Source organism: Scyliorhinus torazame, unplaced genomic scaffold (assembly GCF_047496885.1).
Source record: "Scyliorhinus torazame isolate Kashiwa2021f unplaced genomic scaffold, sScyTor2.1 scaffold_363, whole genome shotgun sequence".
Lineage (NCBI taxonomy): Eukaryota > Metazoa > Chordata > Chondrichthyes > Carcharhiniformes > Scyliorhinidae > Scyliorhinus > Scyliorhinus torazame.
This window is the reverse complement of record NW_027308090.1, coordinates 46,658-57,715: the sequence shown is the minus strand read 5'-3', so window position 1 is coordinate 57,715 and position 11,058 is coordinate 46,658. Positions and strand designations below refer to the sequence as shown.

The 11,058-nt window shown below is 66.7% G+C and overlaps 1 protein-coding gene across 1 annotated transcript in view; it reads right to left on the bottom strand.

The window, feature by feature from the left end:
• Nucleotides 1–6,589: 6,589 nt before the first annotated feature.
• Nucleotides 6,590–11,058, bottom strand: part of LOC140406210 (ceramide synthase-like) — a gene marked incomplete at its 5' end in the record, with an annotated part of 50,019 nt that continues 45,550 nt past the window's right edge. The window contains 2 exon segments of the mRNA XM_072494352.1: nucleotides 6,590–7,061; nucleotides 7,064–7,250. Of these exon segments, the coding sequence (XP_072350453.1) occupies nucleotides 6,850–7,061; nucleotides 7,064–7,250 (399 nt within the window).

Below are 11,058 nucleotides of genomic sequence, written 5' to 3'. Positions count from 1 at the left end.
ATAATCTCTGGGCTGTGGAAGGCGCTGATGTAGCAGTAAACTCTGCTCGGGCCCAGTGTAATGAGGCAAGCTGTGAGGGTCTGAGCTGTGACGGGGGTCTGAGCTGTGAGGGCGGTCTGAGCTGTGAGGGTGGTCTGAGCTGTGAGGGTCTGAGCTGTGACGGTGGGTCTGAGCTGTGAGGGTCTGAGCTGTGAGGGTCTGAGCTGTGAGGGTCTGAGCTGTGAGGGTGGTCTGAGCTGTGACGGCGGTCTGAGCTGTGACGGCGGTCTGGGCTGTGACGGCGGTCTGGGCTGTGAGGGTCTGAGCTGTGAGGGTCTGGGCTGTGAGGGTCTGGGCTGTGAGGGTCTGAGCTGTGAGGGTCTGGGCTGTGAGGGTCTGGGCTGTGAGGTCTGGGCTGTGAGGGTCTGAGCTGTGACGGCGGTCTGGGCTGTGACGGTGGTCTGGGCTGTGAGGGTCTGAGCTGTGAGGGTCTGGGCTGTGAGGGTCTGGGCTGTGAGGGTCTGGGCTGTGAGGGTCTGAGCTGTGACGGCGGTCTGGGCTGTGACGGTGGTCTGAGCTGTGAGGGTCTGAGCTGTGAGGGTCTGGGCTGTGAGGGTCTGGGCTGTGAGGGTCTGAGCTGTGAGGGTGGTCTGGGCTGTGAGGGTCTGAGCTGTGAGGGTCTGAGCTGTGAGGGTCTGAGCTGTGAGGGTCTGAGCTGTGAGAGTCTGAGCTGTGAGAGTCTGAGCTGTGAGAGTCTGAGCTGTGAGGGTGGTCTGAGCTGTGAGGGTCTGAGCTGTGAGAGTCTGAGCTGTGAGGGTGGTCTGGGCTGTGAGGGTCTGAGCTGTGAGGGTCTGAGCTGTGAGGGTCTGAGCTGTGAGGGTCTGAGCTGTGAGGGTCTGAGCTGTGACGGTGGTCTGAGCTGTGAGGGTGGTCTGAGCTGTGAGGGTGGTCTGAGCTGTGAGGGTCTGAGCTGTGAGAGTGGTCTGAGCTGTGAGGGTCTGAGCTGAGAGGGTGGTCTGAGCTGAGAGGGTGGTCTGAGCTCTGAGGGTGGTCTGAGCTGTGAGGGTCTGAGCTGTGAGGGTCTGAGCTGTGAGGGTCTGAGCTGTGAGGGTCTGAGCTGTGAGGGTCTGAGCTGTGAGGGTCTGAGCTGTGAGGTCTGAGCTGTGAGGGTCTGAGCTGTGAGGGTCTGAGCTGTGAGGGTCTGAGCTGTGAGGGTCTGAGCTGTGAGGGTCTGAGCTGAGAGGGTGGTCTGAGCTCTGAGGGTGGTCTGAGCTGTGAGGGTCTGAGCTGTGAGGGTCTGAGCTGTGAGGGTCTGAGCTGTGAGGGTCTGAGCTGTGAGGGTCTGAGCTGTGAGGGTGGTCTGAGCTGTGAGGGTCTGAGCTGTGACGATGGTCTGAGCTGTGAGGGTCTGAGCTGAGGGTCTGAGCTGTGAGGGTCTGAGCTGTGAGGGTCTGAGCTGTGAGGGTCTGAGCTGTGAGAGTCTGAGCTGTGAGGGTCTGAGCTGTGAGGGTCTGAGCTGTGACGGTGGTCTGAGCTGTGAGGGGTCTGAGCTGAGGGTCTGAGCTGTGAGGGTCTGAGCTGTGAGGGTCTGAGCTGTGAGGGTCTGAGCTGTGAGAGTCTGAGCTGTGAGGGTCTGAGCTGTGACGGTGGTCTGAGCTGTGACGGTGGTCTGAGCTGTGAGGGTCTGAGCTGTGAGGGTCTGAGCTGTGAGGGTCTGAGCTGTGAGGGTGGTCTGAGCTGTGAGGGTCTGGGCTGTGACGGTGGTCTGAGCTGTGAGGGTCTGAGCTGAGGGTCTGAGCTGTGAGGGTCTGAGCTGTGAGGGTGGTCTGAGCTGTGAGGGTCTGAGCTGTGAGGGTCTGAGCTGTGAGGGTCTGAGCTGTGAGGGTCTGAGCTGTGAGGGTCTGAGCTGTGAGGGTCTGAGCTGTGAGGGTCTGAGCTGTGAGGGTCTGAGCTGTGAGGGTCTGAGCTGAGGGTCTGAGCTGTGAGGGTCTGAGCTGTGAGGGTCTGAGCTGTGAGGGTCTGAGCTGAGGGTCTGAGCTGTGAGGGTCTGAGCTGTGAGGGTCTGAGCTGTGAGAGTCTGAGCTGTGAGGGTCTGAGCTGTGAGGGTGGTCTGAGCTGTGAGGGTGGTCTGAGCTGTGAGGGTCTGAGCTGTGACGGTGGTCTGAGCTGTGACGGTGGTCTGAGCTGTGAGAGTCTGAGCTGTGAGGGTCTGAGCTGTGAGGGTGGTCTGAGCTGTGAGGGTGGTCTGAGCTGTGAGGGTCTGAGCTGTGACGGTGGTCTGAGCTGTGAGGGTGGTCTGAGCTGTGAGGGTCTGAGCTGTGAGGGTCTGAGCTGTGAGGGTCTGAGCTGTGAGGGTGGTCTGAGCTGTGAGGGTGGTCTGAGCTGTGAGGGTGGTCTGAGCTGTGAGGGTGGTCTGAGCTGTGAGGGTCTGAGCTGTGAGGGTGGTCTGAGCTGAGAGGGTGGTCTGAGCTGTGAGGGTCTGAGCTGTGAGGGTGGTCTGAGCTGTGAGGGTCTGAGCTGTGAGGGTCTGGGCTGTGAGGGTGGTCTGAGCTGTGAGGGTCTGGGCTGTGAGGGTGGTCTGAGCTGTGAGGGTGGTCTGAGCTGTGAGGGTGGTCTGGGCTGTGAGGGTCTGAGCTGAGAGGGTGGTCTGGGCTGTGAGGGTCTGAGCTGTGAGGGTCTGAGCTGTGAGAGTCTGAGCTGTGAGGGTCTGAGCTGTGAGGGTGGTCTGAGCTGTGAGGGTCTGAGCTGTGAGGGTCTGAGCTGTGAGGGTCTGAGCTGTGAGGGTCTGAGCTGTGAGGGTCTGAGCTGTGACGGGGGTCTGAGCTGTGAGGGTCTGAGCTGTGAGGGTCTGAGCTGTGAGGGTCTGAGCTGTGAGGGTCTGAGCTGTGAGGGTCTGAGCTGTGACGGTGGTCTGAGCTGTGAGGGTGGTCTGAGCTGTGAGGGTCTGAGCTGTGAGGGTCTGAGCTGTGAGGGTGGTCTGAGCTGTGAGGGTCTGAGCTGTGAGGGTCTGAGCTGTGAGGGTCTGAGCTGTGAGGGTCTGAGCTGTGAGGGTCTGAGCTGTGAGGGTCTGAGCTGTGAGGGTCTGAGCTGTGACAGTGGTCTGAGCTGTGACGGGGGTCCTGAGCTGTGAGGGTGGTCTGAGCTGAGAGGGTGGTCTGAGCTGTGAGGGTCTGAGCTGTGAGGGTGGTCTGAGCTGTGAGGGTCTGAGCTGTGAGGGTCTGAGCTGTGAGGGTGGTCTGAGCTGTGAGGGTCTGAGCTGTGAGGGTCTGAGCTGTGAGGGTCTGAGCTGTGAGGGTGGTCTGAGCTGTGAGGGTGGTCTGAGCTGTGAGGGTCTGAGCTGTGAGGGTGGTCTGAGCTGTGAGGGTCTGAGCTGTGAGGGTCTGAGCTGTGAGGGTCTGAGCTGTGAGGGTCTGAGCTGTGAGGGTCTGAGCTGTGAGGGTCTGAGCTGTGAGGGTCTGAGCTGTGAGGGTCTGAGCTGTGAGGGTCTGAGCTGTGAGGGTCTGAGCTGTGAGGGTCTGAGCTGTGAGGGTCTGAGCTGTGAGGGTCTGAGCTGTGAGGGTCTGAGCTGTGAGGGTCTGGGCTGTGAGGGTGGTCTGAGCTGTGAGGGTCTGAGCTGTGACGGTGGTCTGAGCTGTGACAGTGGTCTGAGCTGTGACGGGGGTCTGAGCTGTGACGGGGGTCTGAGCTGTGAGGGTGGTCTGAGCTGTGAGGCGGGGCGACGATGGCTGCCACTAATCCGGTCTCCATCGAACCCACCTTAATCCTGGCACTGCCTCCCAACCCAGAATTCGTGCAGATAACGACCCCCCCCCCCCCCCCCCTCCGGAGTACGAGATACCCCTCGGGGGGGGGTATAAGGTCTCCCCCACGGGCACCGGTATTCTTCGTCCCCCTCCCGGGTACGGGGTCCCCTGCACGGGCACAGCCTGCCCCCGCTCCCGGGGTCCCCCGCACGGGGCACAGCCTGCCCCCGCTCCCGGGGTCCCCCGCACGGGCACAGCCTGCCCCCGCTCCCGGGTACGGGGTCCCCCGCACGGGCACAGCCTGCCCCCGGGTACGGGGTCCCCCGCACGGGCACAGCCTGCCCCCGCTCCCGGGTACGGGGTCCCCCGCACGGGCACCGACTGCCCCCCCACCAGGGTACGGGGTCCCCCGCACGGGCACAGCCTGCCCCCGCTCCCGGGGGTCCCCCGCACGGGCACCGACTGCCCCCCCATCCGGGTACGGTGTCCCCCGCACGGGCACAGCCTGCCCCCGCTCCCGGGGTCCCCCGCACGGGCACAGCCTGCCCCCGCTCCCGGGGTCCCCCCGCACGGGCACCGACTGCCCCCCCACCCGGGTACGGGGTCCCCCGCACGGGCACAGCCTGCCCCCCGCTCCCGGGGTCCCCCGCACGGGCACCGACTGCCCCCCCACCCGGGTTACAGGGGTCCCCCGCACGGGCACAGACTGCCCCCGCTCCTGGGTACCGGATCCCCCACATAGGCACCGACTCCCCCCCGCCCCCGATACGGCTCCCCCATGGGCACCGACTCTCTCCGCCCCCCCGGTATGGCCCCGCCCCACGGGCACCGACTCTTCCCCCCCCCCCCCCCGGTACGGGCCCGCCCCACGGGCACCGACACTCCCCCGGGGTACAGGGCCTCCGGATTAATCTCCGGCTCAAAGATGAAAGTTTCTGCATCACAAGTTCTTAAAGAGACCGGGATATGCAGAAAGGGTCAGTGTGTGTGCACATGTATGAGTATGAACATGTGCATATCTAAGTGCATGCAGGTTTGTGTGTATGCGTGCTTGTGTGCGTACACGAGTATGCGTGTGTGTCTGCATATATACACAAGCACATCTAAAGATATATACACATGACAAAGAAAGCTTGTTGATCTGGAATATTGAAGGTATTTATAGATACAAGTATAAGCTTCAACAAGTTTACAGCAGTATTTTAACATAATGTGTACAATATTTTCACACTACATTGGAAGGAAGAAAGTAGCTCCTGGATAATCTTACAAGGTGTCTGCTCCTTGGGGTCTCAGTTATTTACAAACTGCTCTGACGTTCCGTTTTGTCGGTTGGGTGTGGATTTGGGATGTGCGTGCGGAACGCGATGCTGACCCGATTCAATTTGCCCAGGGTCTAGTGGGCAATGCTCCCCCCTGCCTCACACACGGGGGGCTCAGTGCCTGCTCTCGCCACGCTGCCTCACCCGGCAGCCGCCTCCCGTACATCGGAGCTCTCTCTTCATCCCCCTTGCTGACAGGCGGGGGCTCGCGGAAGCCCACCCGATTTCACTCTCCAGGGAGGTGTGGTCCCTACCAAACCATCTCCTTCAACTTGTTAATAAATAAAGAATAAATAAAATATGTACAACGCTGAATCATCAGCAAGCAGAGAAACATATCAAACTGCTTCAAATAAATACCAGGAGCTCACAGTCCCTCATCAGAAAGAACAAAATACTGACCATTGTAACCATTCCACACACTCCCCCTCGTAATCCTCACATGGGGCTGACAGTGTGTGTACGTGCGAAAGTGCATGCATGAGAGTGAATAAGTGAGTATGAGAGATTGTATATGTGTGTGACAGACTGATGTTCGAGAAAGAGTATATGTGAGAGTCTGAGTGTGTGTGAGAGAGTGAGTGTGAGAGAGTGTGTGAGAGAGTGTGTGAGAGAGTGTGTGAGTGAGACTGAGAGTGAGTGTGTGTGAGACTGAGAGTGAGTGTGTGAGAGTGTGTGAGAGAGAGAGTGTGTGTGAGAGTGTGAGTGAGTGAGAGAGTGTGAGAGGGAGAGTGTGTGTGTGAGTGAGTGTGTGAGAGTGTGTGAGAGAGAGAGAGATGCTCCCGAGAGTGGGTGGGCCGTCTGTATTCTCCCCTGATGTGGGTCGGTCGGAGGGGAGAGTCTGCGCCTCTATCTCACCTCAAACTCCATCAATGCCGTTAAAGTGCTGACGCTGATACTGGGGAGGCTGCAGGGCCGGGAAGGGGGAGAGAGAGAAACAGACCCCTTCCGGTAAATCCCTGCCTCTGCCTCGGTTAAACTCGCAACACTTTGTGGTTTAATTTAATACTTCGGGAAGAAGGGGGTAGGGGTGTGGAGGGGGAAGGAGAGGGGAGAGGAGAGGGGGAGGGGGAGGGGGAGGGGGAGGGAGAGAGGGAGGGGGGGAGAGAGGAGGGGGAGAGGGAGGGGGGAGAGGAGAGGGAGGGGGGGAGAGGAGGGGGAGGAGGAAGAGGAGTGAGGAGGGGGATGGGGAGAGGAGGGGGATGGGGAGAGGAGGGGGGATGGGGAGAGGAGGGGGATGGGGAGAGGAGGGGGATGGGGAGAGGAGGGGGATGGGGAGAGGGGGGAGGGAGGGGAGAGGGGGGAGGGAGGGAGGGGGGAGGGGGGTGGGGAGAGGAGGGAGGGGGGATGGGGAGGGGAGGGGGAGAGGAGGGGGAGGGGGAGGGGGAGAGGAGGGGGGAGAGGAGGGGGGAAGAGGAGGGGGAGAGGAGGGGGGAGAGGAGGGGGGAGGGGGAGGGGAGGGGGGAGGGGGAGTGGAGGGAGGAGGGGGGAGGAGGGAGGAGGGAGGAGGGAGGAGGGGGGGAGGAGGGGGGAGGGGGAGAGGAGGGGGGAGGGGGAGAGGAAGAGGAGGGAGGGGGAGAGGAAGAGGAAGGGAGAGGAAGAGGAAGAGGAGGGGGAGGGGAAGAGGAAGAGGAGGGGGAGAGGAAGAGGAAGAGGAGAGGAAGAGGAGGGGGAGAGGAAGAGGAGCGGGGGGGAGAGGAGGGGGAGGCTCGGGGGGAGATAGTGATGAGGGGGGAGGGGGCTTGTCGCCTCGCCGCCCCCCCCCCCCCCCCCCCCCCCCCCCCTCCCCCTTTGCTGTGCCTGCCTTAGACAGGCTTCTGTTCCTCAGCTGGGCTGGGCTCGTTGGAGGAGATGGGGGAGGGCGAGGGGGAGAGGGAGGGCGAGGAGGAGGTGGAGGAGGAGGGGGGGACACAGCCGTTGAGGTGCTCCTGCAGGGGGGGCGGCAGCCCTTTCGAGCGGGGACGTCGGAAGAGGCGGAATGCCCCGCGGCAGATCAGCGAGAACCAGTAGACCTGGGGGCCATCAGCAGCAGCGCTGCCAAGTTGTAGAGGGCGGGCAGCTCGAGGGGGACACGGTGGAGGGGCAGGCCCAGCTCCTGGCCGTACACCCAGTACATGTAGGGGAAGAGCAGGATCCGGCACAGGAAGAAGCTGGCCAGCATCATCACACCGTTGACTTTATGGAGGAGGGTGTGCTGCTGTCTGTACTACAGGAGAGAGAGAGAGACAGGAGGGGGAGGCATGGGGGTGTCAAAACTGCCAGACTCCCCCCGCGCGGAACCCTCCCCCCGCGCGGAGCCCCTCCCCCGCGCCGACCCCCTCCCCCCGCGCCGACCCCCTCCCCCCCCGCGCCGACCCCCTCCCCCCGCGCCGACCCCCTCCCCCCCGCGCGGACCCCCTCCCCCCCCGCGCGGACCCCCTCCCCCCCCGCGCGGACCCCCTCCCCCCCGCGCGGACCCCCTCCCCCCCCGCGCGGACCCCCTCCCCCCGTGCGGACCCCCTCCCCCCACGTGCGTCACCCTCCCCTCAGCTGCCCCTCCCCCTCAGCCCCCCGTCCCCCAGCTCCCCCTCCCCCACGTGCATCACCCTCCCCGCAGCTCCCCCCGCGTGCGTCACCCTCCCCCACAGCTCCCCTCCCCCCGCGTGCGTCACCCTCCCCACAGCTCCCCCTCCCCCCACAGATCCCCCTCCCCCCACAGCTCCCCCCTCCCCCCACGTGCAGAGGGGGTCGGCGCGGGGCAGAGGGGAGCGAGGGGGTCTGTGCGGGGCAGAGGGTGGTGAGGGGGTCTGTGCGGGGCAGAGGGTGGCGAGGGGGTCTGTGCGGGGCAGAGGGGAGCGAGGGGGTCTGTGCGGGGCAGAGGGTGGCGAGGGGGTCTGTGCGGGGCAGAGGGGAGCGAGGGGGTCTGTGCTGGGCAGAGGGTGGCGAGGGGGTCTGTGCGGGGCAGAGGGTGGCGAGGGGGTGGCGAGGGGGTCTGTGCGGGGCAGAGGGTGGCGAGGGGGTCTGTGCTGGGCAGAGGGGAGCGAGGGGGTCTGTGCGGGGCAGAGGGGAGCGAGGGGGTCTGTGGCAGAGGGTGGCGAGGGGGTCTGTGCGGGGCAGAGGGGGTCTGTGCGGGGCAGAGGGGAGCGAGGGGGTCTGTGCGGGGCAGAGGGTGGCGAGGGGGTCTGTGCGGGGCAGAGGGGAGCGAGGGGGTCTGTGCGGGGCAGAGGGGAGCGAGGGGGTCTGCGCGGGGCAGAGGGGAGCGAGGGGGTCTGCGCGGGGCAGATGGGAGCGAGGGGGTCTGCGCGGGGCAGAGGGAGGCGAGGGGGTCTGTGCGGGGCAGAGGGGAGCGAGTGGGTCTGTGTGGGGCAGAGGGGAGCGAGGGGGTCTGTGCGGGGCAGAGGGGGCGAGGGGGTCTGTGCGGGGCAGAGGGTGGCGAGGGGGTCTGTGCGGGGCAGAGGGTGGCGAGGGGGGTCTGTGAGGAGCAGAGGGTGGCGAGGGGGTCTGTGCGGGGCAGAGGGGGTCTGTGCGGGGCAGAGGGGAGCGAGGGGGTCTGTGCGGGGCAGAGGGGAGCGAGGGGGTCTGCGCGGGGCAGAGGGGAGCGAGGGGGTCTGCGCGGGGCAGAGTGTGGCGAGGGGGGTCTGCGTGGGGCAGAGGGTGGCGAGGGGGGTCTGCGCGGGGCAGAGGGTGGCGAGGGGGTCTGCGCGGGGCAGAGGGTGGCGAGGGGGGTCTGCGCGGGGCAGAGGGTGGCGAGGGGTCTGTGCGTGGCAGAGGGTGGTGAGGGGGTCTGTGCGGGGCAGAGGGTGGCGAGGGGGTCTGTGCGGGGCAGAGGGTGGCGAGGGGGTCTGTGCGGGGCAGAGGGTGGCGAGGGGGTCTGTGCGGGGCAGAGGGGAGCGAGGGGGTCTGCGCGGGGCAGAGTGTGGCAAGGGGGGTCTGCGCGGGGCAGAGTGTGGCGAGGTGGTCTGTGCGGGGCAGAGGGGGGCGAGGGGGTCTGTGCGGGGCAGAGGGTGGCGAGGGGGTCTGTGCGGAGCAGAGGGTGGCGAGGGGGTCTGCGCGGGGCAGATGGGAGCGAGGGGGTCTGCGCGGGGCAGAGGGAGGCGAGGGGGTCTGTGCGGGGCAGAGGGGAGCGAGTGGGTCTGTGTGGGGCAGAGGGGAGCGAGGGGGTCTGTGCGGGGCAGAGGGGGCGAGGGGGTCTGTGCGGGGCAGAGGGTGGCGAGGGGGTCTGTGCGGGGCAGAGGGTGGCGAGGGGGGTCTGTGAGGAGCAGAGGGTGGCGAGGGGGTCTGTGCGGGGCAGAGGGGGTCTGTGCGGGGCAGAGCGGAGCGAGGGGGTCTGTGCGGGGCAGAGGGGAGCGAGGGGGTCTGTGCGGGGCAGAGCGGAGCGAGGGGGTCTGCGCGGGGCAGAGGGGAGCGAGGGGGTCTGCGCGGGGCAGAGTGTGGCGAGGGGGGTCTGCGTGGGGCAGAGGGTGGCGAGGGGGGTCTGCGCGGGGCAGAGGGTGGCGAGGGGGTCTGCGCGGGGCAGAGGGTGGCGAGGGGGGTCTGCGCGGGGCAGAGGGTGGCGAGGGGTCTGTGCGTGGCAGAGGGTGGTGAGGGGGTCTGTGCGGGGCAGAGGGTGGCGAGGGGGTCTGTGCGGGGCAGAGGGTGGCGAGGGGGTCTGTGCGGGGCAGAGGGTGGCGAGGGGGTCTGTGCGGGGCAGAGGGGAGCGAGGGGGTCTGCGCGGGGCAGAGTGTGGCAAGGGGGGTCTGCGCGGGGCAGAGTGTGGCGAGGTGGTCTGTGCGGGGCAGAGGGGGGCGAGGGGGTCTGTGCGGGGCAGAGGGTGGCGAGGGGGTCTGTGCGGAGCAGAGGGTGGCGAGGGGGTCTGTGCGGGGCAGAGGGGGGTCTGTGCGGGGCAGAGGGTGGAGATGGGGTCTGTGCGGGGCAGAGGGTGGCGAGGGGGTCTGTGCGGGGCAGAGGGTGGCGAGGGGGTCTGTGCGGGGCAGAGGGGGAGATGGGGTCTGTGTGGGGCAGAGGGTGGCGAGGGGGTCTGTGCGGGGCAGAGGGTGGCGAGGGGGTCTGTGCGGGGCAGAGGGTGGCAGAGGGTGGCGAGGGGGTCTGCGCGGGGCAGAGAGTGGCAGAGGGTGGCGAGGGGGTCTGTGCGGGGCAGAGAGTGGCAGAGGGTGGCGAGGGGGTCTGCGCGGGGCAGTGAGTGGCAGAGGGTGGCGAGGGGGTCTGTGCGGGGCAGAGAGTGGCAGAGGGTGGCGAGGGGGTCTGCGCGGGGCAGAGAGTGGCAGAGGGTGGCGAGGGGGTCTGTGCGGGGCAGAGGGTGACGAGGGGGTCTGCGCGGGGCAGAGGGTGGCGAGGGGGTCTGTGCGGGACAGAGGGGAGCGAGGGGATCTCTGCGGGGCAGAGGGTGGCGAGGGGGTCTGTTCGGGGCAGAGGGGAGCGAGGTGTCTGTGCGGGGCAGAGGGGGGCGAGGGGGGTCTGCGGGGGGGTCTGTGCGTGGCAGAGGGTGGCGAGGGGGTCTGTGCGGGGCAGAGGGTGGCGAGGGGGGTCTGTGCGTGGCAGAGGGTGGCAGAGGGTGGCGAGGGGGTCTGTGCGGGGCAGAGGGGGGTCTGTGCGGGGCAGAGGGTGGAGATGGGGTCTGTGCGGGGCAGAGGGTGGCGAGGGGGTCTGTGCGGAGCACAGGGTGGCGAGGGGGTCTGTGCGGGGCAGAGGGTGGCGAGGGGGTCTGTGCGGGGCAGAGGGTGGCGAGGGGGTCTGCGCGGGGCAGAGGGTGACGAGGGGGTTTGCGCGGGGCAGAGGGTGGCGAGGGGGTCTGCGCGGGGCAGAGGGTGGCGAGGGGGTCTGTGCGGGACAGAGGGGAGCGAGGGGGTCTGTGCGGGTCAGTGGTGAGCGAGGTGTCTGTGCGGGGCAGAGGGGAGCGAGGGGATCTCTGCGGGGCAGAGGGTGGCGAGGGGGGTCTGTGCGGGACAGAGGGGAGCGAGGGGGTCTGTGCGGGTCAGTGGTGAGCGAGGTGTCTGTGCGGGGCAGAGGGGGGCGAGGGGATCTGTGTGGGGCAGAGG